Source organism: Myiozetetes cayanensis, unplaced genomic scaffold, assembly GCF_022539395.1.
Source record: "Myiozetetes cayanensis isolate MyiCay16 unplaced genomic scaffold, myiCay2020 scf2-11, whole genome shotgun sequence".
In the NCBI taxonomy this organism is placed as follows: domain Eukaryota; kingdom Metazoa; phylum Chordata; class Aves; order Passeriformes; family Tyrannidae; genus Myiozetetes; species Myiozetetes cayanensis.
This window is the reverse complement of record NW_026087411.1, coordinates 33190902-33216865: the sequence shown is the minus strand read 5'-3', so window position 1 is coordinate 33216865 and position 25964 is coordinate 33190902. Positions and strand designations below refer to the sequence as shown.

The window sequence follows — 25964 nt, the reverse complement described above, 5'->3', positions numbered from 1 at the left end:
CTTCTAACATGGAGTTTTGTGTGGCAGTATTGCAGGGTGGAGCAACTTGTTTACCCTTCCCATACAGTAGTTCTATGTGGTCTTTAGTCTATTTGAGGGCTGGTTATGCATTTTGCGTCTTCAGTGACTGATATGGCAGTTTATTAGGAGGCTTAGTCTTTGGAGGAAAGATAATGTTTTTCGTGGTATATCCACCAGTTCTGTATTCAGTGAAATGCTTTTAACTAGAGTTTTCTTAAGTGTCATTTCTCTGCAAAAATAAATCTGATAACAACTGATATCTACTTTTTCTGGAGGACTGTCGAAATTCCTTCATGTTGACAATTTTTCTTGTAAATGGAATTACTGTAAAAAGTTTGTAGAATCTCTACATTGCAAGGCACCAAAAATTTTTACATAAGAATTTGCTGCATCAGTATAGATTTCACCTAAATTATAATGTCCCCTTTTGGTTTACTGTCGTATTTCTTATTATGGGTAGAGTTTTTTTCTGTTGTCCTAAGTAATGAATAGAAATTTTATTCAATAACTATGCAGATTTGGTAACTGATGGATTGCAAAGGAACAGTTACAGTAGTTGGTATTAACGTTTATTCTTTGGAGACAAATTTAACAGAAATGTTAATGTTAAAAAAAAAGATAAAGGAAAAAATAAAGTAAAAATTCAGGAAGATCTCTGATTGTATGGAAAACTTATGTAGTAGAAATGTGTTTAAATTCTAAAATTAGACTGGGTATTTTGAAGAACTTAGGAAGAAGCCAACCCAGAGAAGTCAAGAGAGGTGAACCACAGTAGTTAGAGTGTGAAAATGTCTTGAAACACTTGGGTATTGGCCTTCACCATTGGAAGCAGTCATTTTATCCTTGCCTAAAAGAAGGAAACTATTCTTCTCTTTATGGTTTCTGATGACTGTGATATCTTAGGTTAGTAAAGAGAAGAACAAAATGTTGAACAGTGTTGATTTTCCTGATAATTATGCATCTTGAGTGTTTTTGTGAGAGAATTTTGAAAATATGTGGTTAAGCTCCTAAGAAGCAGAGGTTAAGCTGGTAAGAAACAGATAGAGGCACTTTGGCCATAATAGCTAGGAAAACTAGTTTGATTAATGGAGTTTAATTGCCAGATGTATCTTAAGGCATTTAGATCCTTGCATTACTGTGTGTGGCCTTGGCTTCTAGGGGCTTGGTGGTTTTTTTTTTAACATTAGCAGGTATCACAGAGAACTGAAAGAAAACATATCCTTCATTTATTTTTATTAAGAAAACAAAAGAGAATACTGAAGGGCAGACAGGAATTGATTCAATTTCACTGGAAAAAAATGCATTTCTTTGAATATCAAATCCCTCATTTAAAAGTTAATGTTTACAACTCAGTTGCTATTGTAATATGGCTCTAGAAAACTTGTCCTTCCTGCTGTTCAGTCTCAACTGCTAGCTTCATACATATGTAAATTCTTATTATTTGTAAAATCATGTTTTTGTTTTGATTGTAGTTTGCATTTATTGCAAATGCAAGTGATGCAAGTGTTTTCTGGGTTTGTGTTATGTTTATGTTTTCAAACTGATTAGGAGGAAGCAAACAGCAATTTGAGACTACTACTTTTGGTGTGATTATGTGGTAAAGCAAGTGGTTTGGTGCTCCTTACATTCTGAGCTGCCTCCAGAGGTTTGTCCTTTGTGAGGTATACAGTATGTCTTGAAATTCAGATCCCTTCCCCCTGTCACAGGTGTGTGTTGCAATACTTCTCCTTCAGTGAATACTTGTGATTATTTCTCCCAGTATCAGCTAGTTTATATTGTTTTCTCAAGCTGTATGAAGCAGAATTGTTCCAAATACTTGTTCTTTATCATCATTTTGGTACTCATTCAGCATTACCTTTGTTTTCACAGCTGAATGTACTGTTGTAATAAATAATACTTTCTGGTTTAGGTAAATTTACTACTGGTGTACATTTTTGTAAGTCATTGAAGTTTATAGTGATTATAAATTTAGCGTTTTCATTTTTGGTTTACTTCCAAAATGATTTGGCGTTCTTTAAAGTCTTGACTCTCTGAGATCACTTCATTACTATTTACATACTCTTCCATCCTTTGGAAATTTCGGTTGTTTTGCCAGTAAAAAGATTGAGCAATAGTAGGAGTAGTACCATTCATCCAGCATAATAGCCTCTCTTATACAGAGAAATCACAATGTGCAATGTTATTCCATTCGTGACAGTATTGAAAACACTTTTTTTTTTTTTTTCCTACGTTAGAGGCAACACATCTGTTAATCTGACTGCAGGTAGTTAGCTATCTGCTCATCTCTCCAACTGACTTCTGAAGGATTTTCACTACTGAAGTTTAAAGCTGCTTTAATGCTACTGAAAGTAGTGCAGTTAACAATAGAAGTGGATTCTGTCCCTGGGATGGCATATCTTCCACTGTGTTCTGTGCAGTGGACTGGGCTCATGTCCTTCATGTACAGTTCTGTCAGCTAATGTTGTCCATTATTGATTTGGATTAACTTGTTGGTGTCAAGCGAATGTATACCCACTGAAAGCAGGTTTTGAATTAAATGGAGGAAAAGTAAAACTACCTTTGAGTTTTCAAGACCTGACTGTTTCTAAGCCTAACAGAGGAATTCTGTGAGCTGAGAAGTCTGAACCCAAATGTAACTACTGCCCCAGATGTTACTGGTTTTATAGAACTTGCATTTGCATTTAGATGCAGGTGTCTGACACTCTCATTGAGTCTATTAACTCTTCTTCCTTTGGAAGAGAGCAGGTTGGGGGTCAGGATTGTTTGCAATTCTAGAGTGAGGTTTGGGTTTTTGTTTGTTTTGTTTTGAGTTACCACCTTTCTTTTTAATATTTTTAATGTAGGAATAAAAAACAGTTCAGAAATTGAAATTATAACGTTGTAATAGCTTTGTTATCCAAATGGGATTATTGTCTTTCTTGAGTGGTGTAACCCTTTTTTCTTATTTGGTCCTTGAAATGGAAAGCCTTTGGCAAATCCATATTGAATACCATGTTGCAAAGATGTATATTAATGAGTGCATGTTTCATAAAACTGGTATCTACTACTGTCTTTTTGTGTGTGACATCTTTAACCCAAGTTAATTGCAGGCTCTTGTTGTTACATTATGAGAAGGTGATGCTCTAATGTGGGTGAGATAGGTTGCCCCACTGTGTAGTACATAAAGCCCAGAATGCTAGAATGCTGAAAAGCGTAATAATACTTGTTTAGACAACAGAATTGATTTTAAATAAAGTTCAGTTTTAGGTAAAAGGTCAGGCTCTAGTTCCTTTTTTTATTTGTAGCAGTTCATCCGTATACAATACTGTGCATATTGTGTGTGTAAGGTAATCTCATTTTTTAATCTACTATAACTGCCCTTTTGATTCTCTGAAATCCTTTTGGATATTTTGCATTCCAGTATCGATCCCTGTCTGTCTGACTGCTTCAGCTGGGTAATCATTTTTCTTGTTTATCCCTAATCCTTATAATATTTCCTTCCTGTCACTGTATAGCAATACAGTATGCCTATTGTTTGGAATGTATTTCAAAGACTGTACAGTAAAAGTGGCTGTATTTTAGCCTAGATTTCACAAAAATTGTTTACAGTGAAACAAAAATACTTAGCTGAACAACATGTGCCTTCAAAGCTCCAATGCCAACCAATGCATTACTTTACTTAGTCATTCAAAATGTTCATCTTGATGAAACATATTCTATTTTGAACTGCTCTGAAAATTAAAATATGAAGCTGGCTATTTCAAAATGCTTCTTATTCTGTATTCTTTGTAGGGACCTAACAGAAAAAAAAGAACGTATTCCCTCCATCTGTGTGTACATACATATGTGTATGTGAATCCATATGCATACATATTAAAAACTTAATTTTAAAGAAGCAGGTGTAGAACAGTTTAAATATGTCAATGGAAGCATTTGGACCCGAATCTGATAGTTCTCTTCAGCCCCCTCTTCAGTTAAAACATTCTGTCCTTGTTTCTATGGTGACCACTGAGTAACAGCATCATATGACACTTTGACAAAACGATAAAAATCCCCCCCTGAAATGGTTTCACGAGACACATGGATCTGTTCTTTTTCACCTGAAGAATGAGAAGACCCTCCTACCCCTGTTGGGGCTTTTCTTCTCCATTTCTCCCAGACTAGATTATTACTTAAGATCCTTTAACGTTAGTAACCAATGGTTTAACTGTTCTGCTTTTCTCATTAAATAAACTTGGCATATACTTTCTCTGCATGTCAAAGCAGAGCATGCAAACATAATGAAGGAAAAGAATTTGAAACAGAGGTAAAAGCAAAGGGTTTAATTTTTCTTGAGGAGCCATTTTTTATTTCTGTACTGCTTTGGTATTAACAAAAGTGGGAGTGAGGGTGGTGTATGCTCGTTTGGGGTTTGTTACAACTGCTCTACTTTAACAAAACAAACAAAAAAACCCTGAGACCTAGGCTTCCTATATTCAGTAGTACCTAGTTTGAGTATTGCATAATACCTTTCAGGAAGGTAAAGAAGCTGCCTTCTCTCAGAGAAAGCATTACTTTCAACATTACAACTTTATTAACTTGACATTATACCTCCACTTCCCCGTAATAGCTTTGTATGGTCATGGTAAACGTAATTTTAAAAATACATATTAGTTTTTGATGTGGAGAAACTTTGTGAAAGTTCTGGCTTTATGACTGTTACTTTATGAGAGATTCTTTCTAAAGTAAATGGGAAGAAAACTAACTCCATATCTTGATTTCTTTCTTATTGTTCTATCATTTGAAGATTGCTTTTCTCCCCCTCATACACTTTATAACAAATATAGTGTGATTTCAGTGAAAAGTCGGTTTGAATGATGTTATGCCTTGACTTGTGAGATGCTTAACTTTTCTGTTTACTTCTGAGATAAAAATATGAAAATTTTTTGAGACATCCTGACTTTTTAATATTAAAGCACGCAGTAGATTGTAACTTAGCTGTTCCTTTCACTTATACATTGTAACTTAGGTTATTCTTGGTAATTGTAGGGTGTCCTCTGTCATGTGCTCAATAACAGCAGGTTCTTTTTGCAGGCTAATTGCAAAGTAACAGCAAGTAAGACCTACAGAAAGTAAAGTTTGTCTTGAAATGCAAAACTGGTGCCAGTAGTAATTACCAGTAGTAATTTATACCTAAAACTAGCACTGTCACTGTTAAACTGAAGGACTTTATAATAAATTATCTGTAGGGTGGCCTTTTAGAGCAGGGATTAAATTTGTTTCTGAGGATAGGAGTTTCTTAATTGAAATGCATCTGAATGTCAGTTTTCCTGTTTGGATTGTGTTCAGTTTATGAAAAATGTTATATTTCCAGATAAATTTCTGAATTTCTTTAAAAAATTATCTGTCTCAGGATAGTTTGTAAAAGCTTGATTGATCCAGACTATTTCTTTAACTGTGTAGAGATTCTTTGTGGGCTCTGAGGTGTCAGGGATACCAAAATGCTTCCAGCGTCAGTGGTGTTTGATGAAAGGCTATAAAGAGAATGTGTCCCACAGAGAAACCTCATCAGAAAACCAACTGATAGTTTCTGTTCTTTGTGTTGCTGTTTGAAATGCTCCTTTTTGAAACATAAAGGCAGTGTTTGCAGCTAGCTAAGTTTTTCTTAGTGGGTTGTAGGTTATCAGTTCAGACTTTTATGAGAAGCTTGATGGATGCATCCTTGACAAGTGATTGTTCTCCTTGTTAATGCTTTCACCTGAAATGTGATGAGGTTCTTTTCTTTTTTTCCTTTTCCTGGACTTCAGCAAGGCTTTTGACACTGTTTCTCATAATAGCCTCATAGGGAGAACTCAGGAAGTGTGGACTGGATGGGTGGACAGTGAGATGCTGAACAGAAGATCGCAGAAGGTCATAGTCAGTGGCACAGTTGGAGACCTGTCACTAGTGGTGTCCTGCAAGGGTGGATTCTGGGCCCAGTGTTGTTTGGCCTATTCATTAATGACTTGGGTGAAGGGACTGATGACTCCTCAGCAAGTTTGCTGGTGGCACAAAGCTGAGAGGAGTGGCCAATACCCCAGAGTGCAGCCCTTCAGAAGGAACTTGACAGGTTGGAGAGATCGGCAGAGAGGAACCGTATGAAATTCCATCAAGGCAAAGGGTAGGGTCTTGCACCTGCTGAGGAATAACCCCATGTACCAGTACAGGCTGGAGACCCATCTGCTGAAAAAGCAGCTCTGCAGAGAAGGACCTGGGGGTCCTGGTGGACAAGCTGTGGGCCAAGAAGGCCAATGGTATCCTGGGGTGCTTTAGGAAGAGCGTTCCCAGCAGGCTGAGGGAGGTGATCCTGCCCTTCTATTTAGCCCTTGGGCGGCTACGTCTTTACAATCTTGTACAATGTGCTCGAGGATGACCCTTGAGCAGGGAGATTGGACCGGATGACCCACAGTGGTCCCTTCCAACCTTACCTATACTGGAATTCTGTGATAACTGTTTGATTCTGCAAATCAAACTGCAAGAGTGTATGCAACTCCTCAGTAAATTAATTTGTGATTTCTATAAGCAATTTCTTGTCTTTCTAAATAAGTAAACATATCAAATGAGACCTATCAGCTGTTTCAAGGGTAAAGGGAGAGCAATGTTTTATAGAAATATGTTTTAATTAGTGTGATAAGTGTCCTGAGTACAACCTCTTAGTTACAAAAGCAGATATCTGCTGTAACAATTCTACTGTCTTTACATACAGTTAGGGTTGTATGAAATTTTTCTTGTAAAGGAATTTGAACTTTGGATGAGAGGAATGTGCCACGTGTATCTTCTTGTAGTGTAGTCTGTTAAGATGCCTCATTATTTAGAAATAAGTATAAATTTGCTGTATTAATTTATCTTAGAGTAAGTCAGATATCTATATAGTTCTTCCTTTCCTCAAAAGTCTAATTTTTTAGGTTTGGTATACAAGTTCTTCTGTTTCTGGGGACACATAGTATTTGTTTATATTCTATTTATTATCAAAATAGAGATAATAAGATGGAGTTTAAGTCCTGATGCCTTGTCTGACTTTGGAGACATTGGTTTGAAGATCCTGATTTGTATAATATATAATGGCTTAAAACAACATCTAGGAGACAGGTCAGTGCTTCATGGTATATGTCTATTTGACTGAGAAGCAGTAGGCTATTGTTGTGAATCTGCTTTGGTCTATTGAGAAGCTACTTTGAAATAATCTGTTGGCGTATAAAAGGGGCAAAGTTATGAGAAATATCACTGGTGAGTGACTTCACAGTTGTTTTTTGGGGAATGCATCTTGCCATTACCCCACCTTTTTGTCTTTTGAGGCCGTTGATGCAATTTTAATTATTTTGTTCTTACATGTTTTCTTATGTGTTCCTTTTGTAAGGGCTAGAACTGTTTGTTAGTAAAGGAAAAAAGAGGTATTAAACAATTCTTCTTCTTTGATGAAATCTTAAATAGCTATATGTAATGGAATTAAATCAGGAATCCAGCTAAAACAGTGACATTTATAGCTATATGAATGTTTGTAATTTATTTTGAGAACAAATTAAATTTTGATGCCTTCTTTGATGAAGTAATGAAAAGGTAAACAAGTTCAGTATAATGAATCCCTGTGGATAAAGATCTTGCGATTTGCTGAGATAACAAGAAGAAAAACCTTGAAACTTTTATGAATGGGTTGCTTAAAAGTAATGTCTTTTATTCAAACTTGGTATCAAAATGAGGACCCCTCATCAGCCTTTACTGAAATGCAGTAAAACTGAACTCCCACCTTCTTATATTGCAGTGAGTTCTGGACTCAGCATGCAGTTATGCTAGTGTAATTCTAGCTGATTGAAGTTTTAACCACCATATAATAATGCCAGACCCAGAGCTGCTGGATTTTCATGTTTTAGGTAAAGATTATGTTCAAAAATATGAATAGGGACTGTACAAGAAAAAACAATTTATATATGGCTGACCACATGTCATTTCAACCAGTAGCTCCTTTCCGTAAAGAAAATGACATCTAAATCAAGAACCAAATCATGATATGCAGAAAGTTTCTTAACCTGTTTTTGACTCTGATGTGGGCTGGAGTTTGAAAAGCTGAAAGATAATTATCTGTTGGCTGATCCAGCTTGGGTTAATATATTTGACTTTCCTGTTTCTCAGTTGCATCTGTATACTGGAAAGGGAATTTTTCAACGTGTACGTAGTTTGAGATGTAATTTGGAAGCATGATATTTACATGAGTGTTCATAGAGAGTTATTAGTAGGATTTTCAGGACTATGAAATACAAAAGTAATAGTGACACTATTACTTTTTAAAAGAGATTAAAAAGAAAACCTTTAGTTTGTTTTCTAAATGTCTACTAGTGTTATGTTACCTGGTGTTAAAACACAAACATATATTTGCAAGATGGTGGTTATGTTTAAACCATTTCCTCTGAAAGAGATACTAGCTTTATTTATTTATTCTGTTGCCACTAACTATGTTGGGCACAATGACATGGAAAATACTATCAAAGATAACTTTGAAACGCTGAGTGAAAAATTCATGCAAAAATCTCTTCTCTTGTTTGTGATATGCCTTACATGTTGATAGTGATATATCCTTGTTTTCATATTTTTGCTAGGTGATCTTACCAGCTCCAATAGTAGGCTTTGCATAGGTCCTCAAAAGAAAGATATCTGGAGTCCTGAATAGTCAGAATCCCAAGACTTTGACATGCATTTCAGACAAATCTTGCCTTTCTGAAAGTTGGCCAAATTAGTCAGAGTTTTTATTGTATTTGACCAATTGCATTGACCAAATTGTAACTGTATTGTTTGGATTTGACCAATTGCAAGTACAAGCAGACCTTAAGGAAATGTATATCTTCATATAGATACATGCATACATCTAGTTGCAGTTAAGTAGAAAATAGTAGTAAACTTGCCTTTCCATGAGAAAGATTGCATGACAATGGGATTATCTGCTAGTCATGGAAACTAGAAGATTGCTGATGCATAATGCTAGGGCAGATCAATGAACAGTTGGAATTCAAGGGTCTATCTTGAGTACAAGTATTCTATCAAGAGCCTTATCATAAGTACAAACTTCAAGAGCTGCTACTGCAGCAGTTCTATCACTTCTCTGTGAATGTTGAACTACATATAGTGGAAAACAAAAATAATTTTAAAAGCTAAAATGTCAAGCCTTTTGTTATATCTGTAAACTACATATCAGTAAAATACTGAAACTAGTATATTATCTATTATTTATACCGCTTTCTGCAGGGAACCTCTGTAACCAGTAATGTTCAGTCTGAACAGTGTGTTTATTAAAGCAGAAAAGAATCTAAACAAAAGGATATGCTTCAGAAAAACATTGGTCTTACAAATGTTATTTAAAGTTTCAGGCAAAATATATATCTAGTCAAGGCTGTTTTGAAGATAGATGGAAATAGCGGGATTTTAAACTATAATAAAAGAGTTATGACTCTATCTAGTAGCATATTTAGGTTAGTAATCTTTGTTGCTTGTAAGAAAAAATATGAAGAACTTGTTTTTAGTACTTTAGAATGGAGGAATCATTGAATATCCTAAGTTGTAAGGGACCCATAAGGATCATCATCAAACCTCATCACCATAGTCAAACCTCTTCTGTTAGTGATCAAGCTGCAAAAGTATATAGGAACAATGTTTCTGATGTGAACATGGGAGCATGTACAGAAAAAATCCTCTTCTGCAAATATGTTAGATGTTGAACTTTTAACTAGCTTTTTGAATAAGTGAAAGCTCAGTCTAGGTTAATAAATCAGTCAATTAAAATCAGTTGCTCATAATGGAAGATCTTCGGAAACTGAAGGTATAGGTGTGAACTTCAGAGCTGACATGATGTGACAAGTTGTATCTAAATGTCCTGGCCAACTGTGTAGCTTCACAGCTGTTCTTGAGGCCGTGTGGGTTCAACAGTCACACACATTGTACAGATTAGCATTTTGTAAAATACTCCGTAGGGAACCTGCCATCTAGCAAATAGCTATAGTTTTTTTTAAGTATATTCCATAAGTTTTACTACTCAGTTCAGCAGCAGCTGTTTCCTTTTCTTTTTTATTGTTTTGGGGGAAGGAGAAGAGAAGGAGTTTTAACTGAGTTCATGTTTACAGCTTCAGTACAGTGTTTTACTGACACGTATGGCATGCTGATTTTTCTCTCCCTTTCAGAAGAGAAACCCGATTGCTCCAAGGCCCGCTGTGAGGTCCAGTTTTCTCCTCGCTGTCCGGAAGATTCCATCCTGATTGAAGGTTATGCTCCTCCTGGTGAATGCTGTCCACTGCCAAGCCGTTGTGTGTGTAATCCTGCAGGCTGCTTGAGGAAGGTTTGCCAGCCCGGCTATTTGAATATATTGGTTTCTAAGGCATCAGGAAAGCCAGGGGAATGCTGTGACCTCTATGAATGCAAACCAGGTAAAAGCAGACACAATTCGTTTTCCCATTTTTCAGTTTTTTTCTGTCTGATGAGCAAAGTAATTTATATAATTGTGTCTAATAAAGCCTATATAGCCTCTGAGTTACTCTGATTCTTAAAAATTAAAGTTATTAAATGTGGCCAGTTTCCATTTAAACGATATATGATAAATTTTACTGTGTTTTTTTTTTCCTTTAAACATTAATTTAAACTGAGCAACAAGGGAAAAGTAACCTAGTAAGAATGTTACATTTCTGTGAATGCCACTAGTGCAAATGACATACTTTATATACTGATTAGATTATACAAAGGTTTTTCATAGTAGGTATACACTGGTGCATGGACAGGGAATTATGAATTCTGTCTTAAGATTTCTCTAGATTATCAAGTGATGACCCTTAAAAACTGGAGAGCAAAATGGTTATGAAATAGCATACTGAAAAATTTTACAACATTTTCAGTATTTACCCATCTTCTATTTCATGAGAGCACAGATCACCCTCTCTTGTGATTTATTATTCCAAGTGAAGTGGAAGATGTAATGTACTCTTTGATCCAGGCTTTGGTAAAGATAAATAATAAAAATAGAGAGCTGAAAACAGGAATATAAAATGGTATAATCCAAAATCTTATAGGCAAACAGGTTCAAGTATGTTTAACTGTGCTTTTCCTATGCTTGTTTAAGTTTTCTTAAATCTTCCATGCAAGAAGATTGTACAGTCTTTGTATCTTCTAGTACTTCTCTTTGTGGGTTTTTTTCCCCTAGTATCCAATGCAAATCCAACCAATGGAAATTTAGGCAAACTTTTTTATTCCCCTGTCCTGAGTAATTGGTGAACAAGTCTTTACTGTAATTTTTACTATAATTTTTTGGAACATTTCATCAACCTTAGGCTTCTTTCATCTAGAATTGGCTGTAATTTCTCATGACATAGCTCCTTTGAACTCCTGCCTTGTTATGTTTCCCTTCTATAAGTTTTTTTTCCATTTATCCACATTTCTTTAAAATGTGGTATCCAAAAGCAGACTAATATTTTTAGAGAGTCTTCCTCAGCACTAAATGCTGTAGAATAATTGTTTTCTGTCTCTCATGCAAATTTCTAAATAAGATTTAATTGTTTTACTGGAGTTATTTCTAGTTGGTGAAGTGCTGTGATGCCGGGATCTTTCTGTAGCATGATTGCTTCTGAACCACTATATTTTTACATTTTAATTCTTTCTATATGTACTTAATTATGCCTTTACTGAATTTTGTCTTGCTGACTTTGGATTATTTATCTTTCTCAAAGTAAATGTTAGCTCTGATCATGTCCTCCCAGGTGTTATTTGAATGGCCATCTTGTAGTTTGCAAATAAGTCTGACCCATGGAGATTACTTCTTGAAGGCTGTTTTCACTTGCCACAGAATCTTCAAACTGAACACGATTCTCTATCACATTAGTGAATTTATGTCACTGTGTGTATATTGTTTTCTGAAACAGTTCATATTTTTTGCTATAGGGACTTAAGGAGGTGAAGGTACATGGGAATGGAAAAATGTAGATGCATATTAGAAGGACAGAAGAGTAGAGGCTTTGAAGAGGTTGGGGAAGGAAACTAATGAGATTTAAGGGAAGTGTAGAGCTTTGCAAATGGGGGTTAGAAATTGAGAGGCCTGGAATAGACCTTTTGTTTTCAGAGTTTGACTTGGTATCCTGAAGAACTGTAGGAAAGAAGAGTTGGAGGGGAACTGAACTATATGAATTATAACTGAAATGCCATATTGCTGGGAAAAAAAAGGGACAGTGGACAGTATAAGGCCTGGGAGGTAGGTATTCATGTAGAGTTTCTTATGGGGCTGATGTCACAAGCTTTACTGAGTATGTCAGCAAGTCGATGGAATTCGCATGTTGAACAGAGAAAAATGTTTTCCAGTTTTTGCCACAGACCCAAAAACTTCAGTTCTGTGAGTACTGCTACCAGAGTGCTCTTCTGCACTTCTGTGTCTGCTTGACCAGCCTCAAACTGGGACATCAAAACAGAAACTGGGAGGACCGCTTCCTGTGACGGCAATGCTGCCTTATGCCAAGATAAAGTGCTTGCACAAATAAAGCATAAATTGTGTTTATTTTTGTTCCTTAAATAAGATATCACTGCTCGCTAGTTTACTGTGGCATTTGAGTTGGGAAGCTTCTGCTGAGATCTGGATATGTTCAAATGCTGTGATTGGCAACTGAGTTACTGAAAGGAAAATAGTGTTTCCTTAACACTAAATGCTAGAATAAAAACAACATTTTTATTTTGAGATCCACTTCCTCTTTTGCGACTTTTACTTTAGGGATACAACTAAAGGCATTGATATTCAGTAAAAATTAACAGTGAAGAAACTCAGTAGCTTAGTCATACTTGTCTATGGACTGTCTAGATTTGCCCAAATTTGAACAAATACTTGTCCAGATAAATTAATCTTAAATGTTCTTACCTGTTGTTTCACCAAGCATCTCATCACAGTTGTGGTACCTACTGAGAATAAATATGTCATACTCACTGTTTATGCTCATTGTTTTGCTGCAGTTACAAAACTCAGAGGTGAAATAACACTGGCCCGGTGCCATAAGCAACCTCCTTTATTCCTACAAACTGTGTATAACTGTCCGTTCATGAGCAGTGAATTTAGTGAATGTGCATTGAATTTTTTTTAAGCTGGGAGTTACAGTTCCTAAAATGTATTTTAAAAACATATAATTCTTAAAGATAGTTTGAATGAGCAATCTCAAATGGAGCTGCATAACATGCTAATGATAAAAATAAAAACTACCTGAAACAAGATTTTTGGGAGTATATGTGCCTCTTTGGCTAAAAAGCTAAACCACTATGAACAGTGATTTTTTTAAATCATGTTTGTTTATTTAAAGATTGAATTAAAATCTATTTAAAATGTATGTTGCTGAAGTGGTGATAGGAACTCTAGCTGTCACTTTTGAATAAAGCAAGCTAAATAGTTTACTTTGGCAGTTGTCCAACAGATGTTTGTTGAACCTTTATTTATAACTTTTGTTGTTGTTGTTGTATATGGTGCAAAAGGGAGTGCCATCTTTTAGTTTCTGACATCCTTCCCAGCACTGGGAAATGTCTGTCATGCTAGACATAACCTATGTTGAAACAATGAGTCGTTTGTCATTCTTCTAGAAGTTTTTCTGGCAGAACTTTCATTTACTCACCTCCAGCACGGCCTCTCTTTTTTTATGGTACCAAGTATTGGTTTAAACACAATTGTAAAGAAAATATTATTGTTTAGCTTACTTCTCTGAAGAATTTCGTGCAGTAAGGGCTTCATGGAAAGTCTGAGATCAGCAGCAAAAGTAGTAGGTAGTGTAATGACGCACAGGGAAGTAACTTGTGCTCCACCCTGGTACAGCTTCAGCATTCAAAATCAGGTCTGGAGCTTTCACAGTCTTGCGCTTAAGGGCAAGGGTCAGCAAAATAAAGTTTTTATGCATAGCTGAGAGAAGAGAAATTCTATGTTCTCTGTTACTCATAGAAACAGTACATGCATTGGATGCTTTGTTAAAGCTGATGTTGAGAGAACTCGAGATAAGAGCGGGGAAGAACTACAGATAACATACCAAATGGAACTGGAGAAATGGCTTTTAAGTTGATGGTGAGGGAGGAAAAAAACCCAGCACATGTGGGGGTCCATGTTGGCAAATACCTGGAATAGGGCAGTTAAGGAAGTGATTCAGGCAGTGATACGGCTGCATTGGAAGTCCAGGAATGCCATCTGTTATGGTTGTATGTAATGTATTCTGAAGTGTCAAGGAGTGTCAAAAGGGTAATGCCTTGTCATGGAGAAATACTTTCATGTTTCTTTCCTACTCCCTGGGCAGAAAGTGCAACTACCATTATCACATGTAGATGGGTTGTGCTTTTTTATTCTTAAGGAACCACTTGGAATGCATCTGAACTAAAAGCAAAGGATGTTACATGGTGCTTTTTAGCTGCTGTAGAAGCAGACTGGGTATCCTTGAACTGAACCCTCAGTAATCTGCAGTTTCTGAAGTCTTACCCCATGCTGAGCCACCATGTTACATCAGATATGTGATTACTGACTTGCTACTGGATCATTAAATGCATAGATCGTTATTAAGATCTTGCCCCTAAACTATATACTCTGTTAGTTGAAAGGATGACATAATTTGCCAGGGTGAAACTTAATACACCTAATATACTGTGTTAACATATTCTACCAGGAAGTTATTCTCACCTAAGCTTTAGCAGGTTCATGATCAGAGACCTTTGGTTTTATAGTCTGTAAAGGAGGTGGCACATTATTGCAGCTATGTCAGGGTCTGCAACCATGGCAGAGTTTCTGCTACTTTCTTGTAGAAAACTTGGTAACTGTATACAAATTCAGAGCATGAGAAAATTCTTGAAGACTTGTAAGCAAAGGTTGATTGGGTGTGTCTTCATTGGTAGGAAATTGAAACATGTTTATGAAGACACGTTATTTGTCAAACTGTATATTTAAAGCCTAAAGCTTCTAGAATAAACTTTTTTTTTAAGCTTGTAAGAAAACATATAATAACAGCTTATAATAAACCTGTTCATGAAATGTACATGTGATAATTATTGGAATCAAAGTTGTGAAAAGACACTAGTAGTTCAGTGGCAAATGTTTGCAGTCTTATTTTTTTTGGACAGTAGTGCAGCTAACTTGGGAAATATCTTTTTAAGCAATGAAGAATCCAGTTATAGACTGTCGTGAAACCTTACAATATTTTCAGATTATCTGTAAGTTTGTCTCAATACTTTTTCCACTTTGAGAAACCTGTTTAAATCTGAAAGACAGTAGGAACCTTTTTTCCTCTTTCAAATATTTTGCATCTCTTATCTGTCTTCATCACTCTCCTGGGAGGAAAGTATGAAACAGATGGGACCGTTCCACCTGGAGAAGAGAAGGCTCAGGGGAGATCTCTTCAATGCATATGAACACCTGAAAGGGGTGTGACGACAGAGCCAAGTTTCTTTTTCAGTGGTGCCCAATGACAGGACCAGAGAGGCGAGGGGCACACACTGAAACAGAGGAGGTTCCCTCTGAACATCAGAAAGCACTTCCTTTGTCATGAGGGTGACTGAGCACTGGCACAGATTGCCCCGAGAAGTAGTGGAGTCTCCATCTGAGGAATACTGAAGAGCCACCTGGGCATAGTCCTGAGCAGCCAGATCTACATGGCCTGCCTTGGGAACCTCCAAGAGGTCCTGTACTACCTCAGCCATTTTATGATTAATCTAACAATATAATAGTAAGAAAAAAAAATCTATTTGAAACTTCTTGATTTGGGGTTTGTTTGTAATTTTTCTTAAGTTTGTACTTTTTTAATAGACTTTCGGACTGTTTTTCAGTGTTAGTGAGCTATTTACTATCACTCTAACCACTAAAATGGAGATGTGCTGAACACATGTAATTCTGAGACTGAGATGTTTTGTTATGACTGATTTGGTTATTATTGCTGTGTACTGCTGAGCATCAAGCTGGGAAAATGTAGGACCAGAAGAAACAGGCCTTTGAAGGTTATCAGCTCTTCGAGGAAGTGTGGTGTATCATTGCCAAGCTGCTTTAGTACTTCAGTAAGCAGCTATGATAATGTCAATACTGAAGTTTAATCACTAATCAGAGATACCTTACTGTGTAATTTTCAGTCTGATAACATTCTGTTCATCTTGCTCGCTTAATCAGAAGGTAGCTCATATCTTAAAGCGGGAAAGATGTTTTATTCTGTACTTTCTTAGTATAATTATGATAAGGGGTGGCAAATAGATAATACCTGAGTTGATATTGTTTGTTAACATGGAAGATTTAGGACCAAATAAGATAAAGATGTGTTTCAGCCTTCCTGAGAATTACTCATAAGGATTAAATATATATTCAGCCTGTTTATTTTTTTTTTGTCTTCTGGATTTCTAAACATTTGTTGCTTTCTAAAAACTGTTGGTCAGTCTTTCTTGTTAAGTGGAATTCTTTATCTCATTAATGCAGAAAGATTTGTTAATTTGCATTTCATTTTCATCATATATAAAACCCCAAAAAACAACCTAATGAAATAGTATTTAAAGTATATACTTTATATGTGCAGACATCAATCCATAGTGTATCTCTTTTTTTTTTTTAAATTTTCTATAACCCAAGTATTTTGCTGTTTAAACAGCCTTTAATTAGGAAAAAAATAAACAATGAATTGTTTACTCTTTTAAAAGCTGTTGGAAGTATGTATTTTCAGTAACCTAGTGTACGTCTAGTAACTAATATTATTCACAGGTGTAATGATTGTTTAAGGTTGCCTCGTTGTTATAAATTTTTTATTAACTAATATTAGTTCAGTTCCTTCCTGAGTCAAGAATTTTAAAAAGTGAATCTTAAAGAGAAAGGAAGTCTTTCTGTAAAGTTACCTAACAAGCATGCATTCCTTGGATAATTTTTCTGATTTAAAAGATGATTTGATGCAGATGATGCATAAGTGGTTGCTTATGAGGAAGTAATTTGCAAAAAGCTTCTAAAGCATAAGTAAAAGAAATTTTCTTCTTCCCTTCCTCCGTAGTGTTCAGTGTGGATTGCAGCACAGTTGAATGTCCTCCTGTTCAACAAGTTGTTTGCCCCCTGGATAGCTATGAAACCCAAGTCAGGCTGACGGCTGATGGATGCTGCACCCTGCCCACAAGGTTGGTGTCCTGATGGCTCAGTATTTTTAACTTGTTCTCTACAATTCAAGTACTACTGTAAGCACAGGCTAATAACACATACTTCTGTGGCAAGAAACATATTAATACGGAATAAAAGAGATATGAAGTAGGTTAAAGATTTATCGGGATAAATAAAGATATTATGCAGGAATCTATCTTTTTGAAACCAAAAAAAAAAGTAAAATCTTAGTGCAAATGAATGAAGCTGATTTTTGCTTAAAATTCTTTGAGGAGTTCATGTCTGTAGATTGACTTTCAGTTAGTTTAATTAACTTCGCAAAAGTAAATACTTTTGAGAAACTTTGGAAGATGTTTAACGGTAAATGATGAATGTTCTGCCAGAGATATTTCCATCTAGTTAAAGGAAAAAAATCTTAGTTTTTTATATGTGGAAGACCACAGTAAGAAGCTAAAAGATAATGGCTACCTGGAACTGTAGGGAAACAGAAATTTCAAGTATTTGTTTCCATTTTACTTCTGTTGTTGTTCAAGTGGGTGTAATTTATTGCGATTAAAAAAATAAAACACTACAGAGTTTCTGTTTCACAATTATGCACCACTATTTGAGTTCCTGTTTTTACAATAAGTTTCCCAAAACCTGATTCAGCAGTAGGCCAAATAAATACAAATTCAAGCAAAAAGTATCATCAATGAAAATATTTTACACCAAAAAGAAAATATTTCTTGTAGATGTAATTAGTTGTTTTACTTAGTATGAAGGTCTTCGCGCCATAGAATATTGACCTATTCTCTGCCCACTGTGTAAAGCAGTGATACACTTGCAAAGAATTCAGAAAGTAGAAGATGGCAAAGGTTGTGTAATCGTGGATCTTCTCTGTTGGGTACCCTTTTGGGGTCACATTTAATATGGTGACTGTTTTAAAACTGCTGTTTCCATATGGGAGCCTCTTATTGCATGGATATTTAAAAACATTTTTTTTAAAAAAAATGGGAAAAGAGATGGGGGAAAATATCATATGATGCACTAATCCTGGCTACTAAGATTTGTAAATATATTTCTAAACTTGGCAAATTTTATGGTCTGATACTTTTAAATAGTACTATCCTTACTCAGTGAATACTACAAATGTTCTTTAATTCAGAGTTGTTTTCTTCTATTTTCTTGTTTTCTGAATTTTGGATCAGATCATGGGTATGGATTCTCAGAATCCTTTCTTTATTGTTTAACATATTTTCCATAAAATTCCCAGGATTTGCAGTGATACCATATTAGTTGAGAGCTGACCTGGCTAGTCGTGATTGCACAGGAGGGTGTAGATATTATGTAGTCATCATACTGGCATTGTTGTGAATACAGCTCAACATGTTCAAGACAACTCAAATAGAATGCTAGTAAGGACTGCATTCAGAAAGATAGATTATAAAGTAAATCTCAGGTTATTATTTCATAAATTTACAGTTTAGATTAACACTCAGAAACCTTGATATGATAGAAAGATGAATGGTACATTTTTACTTCGAAAGTTGTTTCAACTTGTTGGATTAGAAGGTGATATACAGGGCAAATTATTTTTATTTCACAGAAGTAAAATTGTGTTCTATTTTTGTGCAGCCTAATATAACTTGTGGCTTGATTTTTCTAGTGCTTGTATGGAGGGAATGAAAAATATCCTCTTTATTCTTTGTCAATGATAACTTCAGTGTTCCTTCTATCAGGGAACATAATGTACCAAGAAAATAAAACTTCATTACTTCAGAGAAATGACCAGTTGGAAATATTTTCTATTTCTGGCACACGCATGGGAATTAACCTTAAATAAAACACCTAGAGCAAACATGTTCTTGAAAGACTCTTTTTATTTCTTTGTGAACATTTAAAAATAAAGTCAGTTGTTTTGCTGGGTGTTAACTGCAACTGATGTCTGAAGTGTACTTGTCCATGTGTGTGGTAATTCAGTGATGAAACCAGTATGCTTGTCTCCTGCACACAAAGACCCCAATTGTACAAGCAGGCTTTTACAGTGTGTGAATTACTAGATAATTGTGAATTCCTGAAACCTCTTGGAAATCATTTGTTTTGTGTTACTGGGATCAGAGTTTAACAAGAGATCAGAGCTGGGAAAGATGAGTACTTAGCTCCTGGAGTCTTATGACCTGATCTTATGTTCGGAACAGTTTTTGTGTTAATACTTCTGCCCTCCTTGACGTATAAAACTGCAAAAGAAGACCACAATTAGCATAATCTAGTGTTTCTGCAGGCAGGTAGACACAATTATAGGTGTCTTGTACTCCTTTAAAAGTTTTTAATTTTGTGGGTCAGGTCTATGTTGCTGCATGCTGCTATTTGGATTGCCTTAATTCAGCCAAAACAATAATATACTCTTTAATGGAGTAGGTGAGAAGAAAAGAAGAAAAACTGAATCTGGCAGCAAAAAGATCATATGAGATTATTACATGTTGTGTGCCTGCTAGAAATATATTTAGTTATTTTGATTTTAATATACTGCTGTGCTTTTTAAGGAAGACCATGCTTTAGTCAGCACTGTGCTGTAGGTAAAGATATTACTTGAAGGGGGGAATAAAGGAACACAGACATAGGGATAATCAGAAAAAAAAGCTTGTGAGAAGGTTAGAGGGAAGAGAAGTGTATGTATGAAAAGAAAGAGCAGAAAGGGAAACAAAGTGCAATTAACTGCAACATGAAAATCAAACCATTTGAATTCAGCTTCAGTGTTTTCTCAGATTTGAGGAAACATTGGAGCATTATATTTGAAGGGTCTCTGTGACACTCGCATGTCAAAACTTTAGAAAAAGTTAAATAAAGTGCAGATTTATGGATGAGTGAATCTATGCTGGGAAAAGGGGATGTTTTCCCTTAATTGTGGAATTTCTTAATAAAATATTAAGAATTGTGAAATATTAACATTGCATTGTCTGACATTCAGTTTCAAGTCACCTAAATGGGTATCATATTTTTTTTTAACTGTTAGAATTAAGTTCAAAAGAAATGTCACTGTATGATTTTAGTGTATATTTGAGAATAATTTATTAAAAGCAAAGAGATATTGTTCCTTAAGGTCATAGTCTTTAGACTTCATCAAACTATTTTTGTTAAGGTTCTGGAATTTTTGAAGAAATGATGATCATCTGTTTCATTTACTGCCACTAAAATAAAGGTCTAATACCAGCAGAACCAGAAAGCAGTTAAGGAGAATACCATGGCTAAGGATGGATGACATGTTACTCAGTTGGTTAAGAAGTAGTTGATAACTTCATACACAGTAGGAGCAGATTGACTTCTGTCCCACATCTTGTTCTTGGTCTGTTTCTTGTATGTAATATGCTAGAAAAATGAAGATTATTAAATCTGTTGTTAAATTAGCATTTGTTTTGAGTGAGCTCTTGAATGCATATTAATAATAATGAAAACTCTGCGAGCAATGCCGGGAGAAAGTGGGACTGGTAGACATTTGATACCATAAATTCTTGTTCTTGCATTCAGAGGTTACATTTGGTGTCACACTGATTTCTAAGACAGTGGTTCAAACAGAACAACTTACTGATGGGGCATTGATATCAAAATACCGGTTGCTTCAGCTTTCATCAGACTGTTATGAGACACCTTAAATTTCCAGCTATTATGTTAGGGAAGCTAAATGTTAGGAAAACAGGCAAATAGCTATTATGGTAAGAAAACTATTACGTTAGTAAAACTTAGAAAAGTCTGTCTCTGCTCTTGGTAAAGATTCTCCCTTTTCCAAGGAGCTTGTTGAAGAAAAAAATGTATTAGAGCTCCTACAAAAAACTTGTTATTACAGTTTTGTTAATGGAAGTTTGTCACCTTCTATTACAAAGTTAAATGAAGAGATGATCAATATGAACTGTACAGAATCTGTTACCTTCAGATGTTCCCAGTTCTTCTGTTGTGAGTGAAGCTTCTTCAAATTTTCAGATTCCCTCGAGAATTTATTTCTGAGTGTACAAATCTTTATCAAAATCTGTTTAATTTTATCTATGAAAAATGAAAAGCAACAACAGGAGCTTATTTCAATGATTGTCATTGGCTTATATCTTCATTGCTCACATAGCTATGTAGGTTTTTCACTGGATTTATACAGCAAACTAAACAGCATGTTTGCACCAAATATTTTTGGATTACCATTTTCTTTGTGACTGTTCTCAGAGTAGTTTGAAAGTTTAGTCTTACTAGTCTTTACTAGGTCTCCACTTCTTGCTATAGTTTTATATTCCTGCTTCATTGCTGTCACCTGTTACAGATTTGGTAATTTCAAGATTCACTCAGTGCTCTGTTCTCAGAGATATTTCACACACACACCCCTTCCCCCCCGCCCAGCTATTCTTGGTCAGTCTTTTAATAAAACCAGATAAACCAAGAAAACTCGATAGAGAATAGAAAGATGTAAGTACCATGCCAGCATTAAAAAGAATAAAAGCTAAGTAATTAAATCTGCTAGTCTTGGTATCAGTTGTAAGAAAAATAGTGGGGAAACTGATAGAGGACTGAATTAAGGATTAAAGGATATAATTATAGCTAGAAGCAACTGATATTGCATTGACAGAAGCAGTTTATGGAATCTCATTATGTCTTCTGAAGATACTAAGTTTACCTTAACAATTAGACCATCGGAGTGCTTTCCTTTTCAATTTCAGTCTTCCACAGTCACTAGTCCTTTTTTTTATGGTATTGTATTCTAACTTTAGAAAACAAAGAACCAAAAAACAACTAGGACTTTTTAATTAATGTTGTCTCACAATGTTTACTTTATAAAATGAAAATGTATCCCCTTCCCCAAACTACTTAACATTGAAGAAGAACATTTCCCACACTTCTCCTCAGAGTTTGAAATTGAATCAGTCTCAATGAGTCAGTGTCATTCTCCTTTACCTCCTGAGATGGACTCTTGCAGCATGCTCAGGATGGTTTCTATATCTTCCTGATAATATAGGATATAGTAATATCCTTCTGAGACGAGAGGTACATCCAAGTGTATGTTCACTAAATCTCAAGAATAAGTTTACTTTAGATACTTTTTTAAAAAGCTCACATGATAAATCTGAATATGTTCTAGATTAGAAAAAGTTCAGAAATTTAATTGATACATGTTTATCTATCAAAATTTCCAGTATTTTATTTTCTACCCAAGTCTTAGTTTTAAAAAGCAGTTTCAAGAATGATGTGGTAGAATGAGAAGAAAAGGCAATTGTAAATTAAGCATAACAGAACCAGATAAGTTACAGAGAGACAGAGACTTAAAGAGCAGTGAACTGCTTAATAAAACGAAAGCAAAAAGGAGTACAAGTGACGATGACTGTTTCATTTGTCAGAAAAGTGATTAAGAGCACGTCTTGCAAGACTGCAGCCCAAAAGGCTTGTGCTTGATGGATGAACAAATGAAGACTCTTTGAATTGGATCATTTCACTATCACTTAGTTACAGATAGCTGGATATCATTACAAATGCAAACCTCTCAATTGGCTCAAGTAGCATGAAGGAGTAGGATTATAGTTGTATGGTTTAGAAGAAAACCTCTGAAAAAAATTCTTGAATGAATTAGTCATAGAACTTTTTTTTTCCTTGTTTGAATAGTCTTTTCCTTGTTGTTTTTCCCTTGTATGTGGCTAAAATGTCTCAATCTGGGGCTGCTGTGAATGACAATGTGAATGACACAGTTTGGTCTGCAGTATGGTAAAGAAGAGAAACATGCTTGACCAGCAAGTCCAAGTGTTAGTTCTCTGGATGATATAAAAAAATACTATTTAACATTGTAATCACCTACTCAGTCCCGTTGGGGGGTCCAAGAGGCACTTTAATATGTGCATTTTGTTTTTCCCAAGCATTAAAGCTTTATTAGAAAACAGCCCAGTTCTTCCCTCTGCCCCACCTCCAATTCTTAAACACTTGCATTTTTATACAGCTCATGAAAAAGATTTGATTTAATCAAAAGGTTTAATTTAAGCTGTATTTGGACAGAAGTTGAATATAAGTTAGAACAGTAAAAAAATAGATTTTATTATCATATGTAATAACCTTTGAATGTATGAAATAGTAGGAAAAAGAGTAAATCTACAAAGTCATGTTCCACTTTGAGAATCTTCTGTTAAGAAAGCATGCTTTTTCATCTGCCCTGTATTAAAATATTTTTATCATGAGTGTGCTTTATTTAGCAGTTCTAAAAGATGTTAAGGGTTAGTAGCAGCTGCAAAAAACACACCTCTTTTAGAGGTCATTGAAATTTATTTATAATTAGTGTAGTGAGAGGTCAAGGGATAATGGCTTTAAACTGGAAGAGGATATATTTATATATTTTTATATATAGGAGGAAATTATTCACCATGAGGGTGGTGAGATACTGGAGCAAGTTTCCCAGAGAAGGTGTGGATGCCCATCCCTGGAAGTGTTCAAGGCCAGGTTGGGTGGGGCTTTGGGCAACCTGCCCTGGTGGAGTAGGTTTTTCTTTTGACAGCATCTGTAGAGGTGGCCTCGCAATCCCTGATTAACTTTACATCTGTACCATTTAGTAGGAAGGGTTGTATGCACCCTTTCTGTTCACTCCTCTTAGCTGTTTAGCTGTTCCACATCTTTTCTACATCGTTCCTTGTGATTCTCGCATTTTTGTCTGCATTGTTTTCTTAGGTCTTTCTGTCTTCGGAAGACCTTAATTTTATGATAAATTATTTGTGTGTTCCATACAGGATTCACCGCTTTGATTTCCCCAACCTGCTTTAGAGGGCAGTCATGATTTTCTGAGAAGTGTAAATTTTTCCTCATTTTCCCTATACCAGTCATCTCTCTTAAGCAACTTTCTCTGATACAGAGGTCTCCCTTGTATTTGTTCTAGAATTTTAGATCCTTCTCCTCCACCCATCTCATCTTCAAGAATTGGTATCCCAGAGAAAAGTGGTTGTGGATCCCAGTTTTTGTTAAAGGAAGGTTCAGCTGGAACTGGTAAGACCAAGTAAGAATCCCAACACCTGTATCTTCCTGAAATTTCTGTTCAGGGATTGACTTCTGAGTAACTTGGGCAGCTGCACATAATGTCTAAAAAAAGTATGTTAAGGGTTTTGCAGAAGCTTTGCTATGCTTCTTAGAAACTCTGGTGTCTAGCCATTGTGGCCAATTTTGCTCAAGTTGTTCCTCCTGTACTTTAACTCTAGCAGATCACTGCCATCTCAAGTGCATCTGCCCATCGGGGTGTAACACTTCGTGTTGAATTGTAGACTGTTGCTTATTGAAAAGGCAGGTTTATATTGAAGGAAAGCTCTACATTGATGCCAATTGAACCCATCCCATGTAGAATTCAGGCTTGCAGTAGGCTTTTGCTGGTTTTGACAGTTGATGAATAGAACACTGCAATTTTGTGAAGTTTCATAATATCTGAAAATAGGTGTTTAGAGATTTTTACTTTAGTCTTTAAAACCCTCAAAAGTTGGGAAATGGCAAAAATTTTTCTCAGAAAGTGGTATTCAGTCCTGTTTACAGACTACACTGTACTGAATATTCACAAAGAGCAAGGATAACAGGGCATGAGTGTAACCTTTATAACGTGATCCATGTCCGTGTCTGTCTTCTACATGGTGTCTTCCAGGAGAGGTAATGAATTCCTGAATTCAGAGTTCAGGCATTCCCTTTCTTCCTTACTATGGCTGCCTCAGGAATTCCTAGATGTTCTCAGTGTGATGGTTATTGCTGCCTTGGCATCAAGCCTCACAATGTTGGTTGTTTTGGCTAGCAACCATATTTTTCTAAAGTCCACAAATGAGGAAAAGAAGATAAGTTGGTTGGTTGGTTGTTTTTTTAAAGCCATCCCAATAAAACTTGAACAGAAGCTCTTGAAAATATAAAAGACATTTCTGGAGCCTGATGGGTGACCTCTGAGTATCAGAGACCTCAGGCAAGGAGAGGAAACATGAGAACGTTTGCAGAAGAAATAGCATGTAAGTCTTCTGCAGAAGAAGTTGTAAGATATCATAAGTACAGTACCCTGCTTGCATCTTTTATAAGATCAGCTTTTTGTGCTTGTATGATCTGTTGAAAATACACATCCATGGTCTTACAGCAACTCCTAGGAAGTACTGAATTGGACAACCTTAAAAACAATTCTACCTAAAGGAAGAAGCACATTTCCCAAGAGCAAAACAAAACAAAAGTACTTCTGCAGGGGGAGGAAGTATTGATGATAGCTATGCAAATAATTTTATTTTTTTAATGTATGAGTTTTTATGGAAAATCATATGTAGTTCTTTAATATGACCCTGTGCTGAGTAAATGGTATATTTTACTCCTCTGCTGTGAAACTTTTAAAGAGGAATTTTAAGCCAGATAAATTAAAGTGTCTCTTAATTGTTTCTACTTGTAGGTGGCATTTTATGCTTGGAATTAGAATGAGATTATAGTCTCTATAGAATTTGATTTTGTTTCCATTCTTGATAAGCAAGCTAGTGTTTGAACTATTTCAGTTTATAATAAGCTGGTAGACGTATCTTTCTGTTACAATTTTTGTTTTCAGTTGGCTGTCTAACAACTGATCACACTGAATATTGTTTTTCCTTCTTCCCCTAAGACTTTCCACTGTATTTCATTTCATTTCTTCTACTTAATTAGCTAATAACTTGTTTGGAAATTGAATAAGTGATTTAGCTGAGAATAGTTTCTGACTTGAATAGGCAAATTTCTGTTTGTATCACAGAGATCAATAAGGTCTTTGACTGTTGACTTCAGACTGACAAGTGCACAGATGCCTAGGGAAACCCATATACATGAAAACACAATAGAATTAAAATCTGGATGTCTGCATTTTAGAAGAGAAGTAGGTGTGAGAATTTCAAAGCAGTTTCCAGTG

At 35.6% G+C, this 25964-nt stretch overlaps 1 protein-coding gene across 1 annotated transcript in view; it reads left to right on the top strand.

Moving 5' to 3' along the window:
* CRIM1 (cysteine rich transmembrane BMP regulator 1) overlaps positions 1-25964 on the top strand; it is a 173687-nt gene that overhangs the window by 75217 nt on the left and 72506 nt on the right. The window contains exons 3-4 of the mRNA XM_050315533.1: positions 10182-10424; positions 17001-17121. Coding sequence (XP_050171490.1) covers positions 10182-10424; positions 17001-17121 — 364 coding nt within the window. The remainder of the gene's footprint in view (positions 1-10181; positions 10425-17000; positions 17122-25964) is intronic.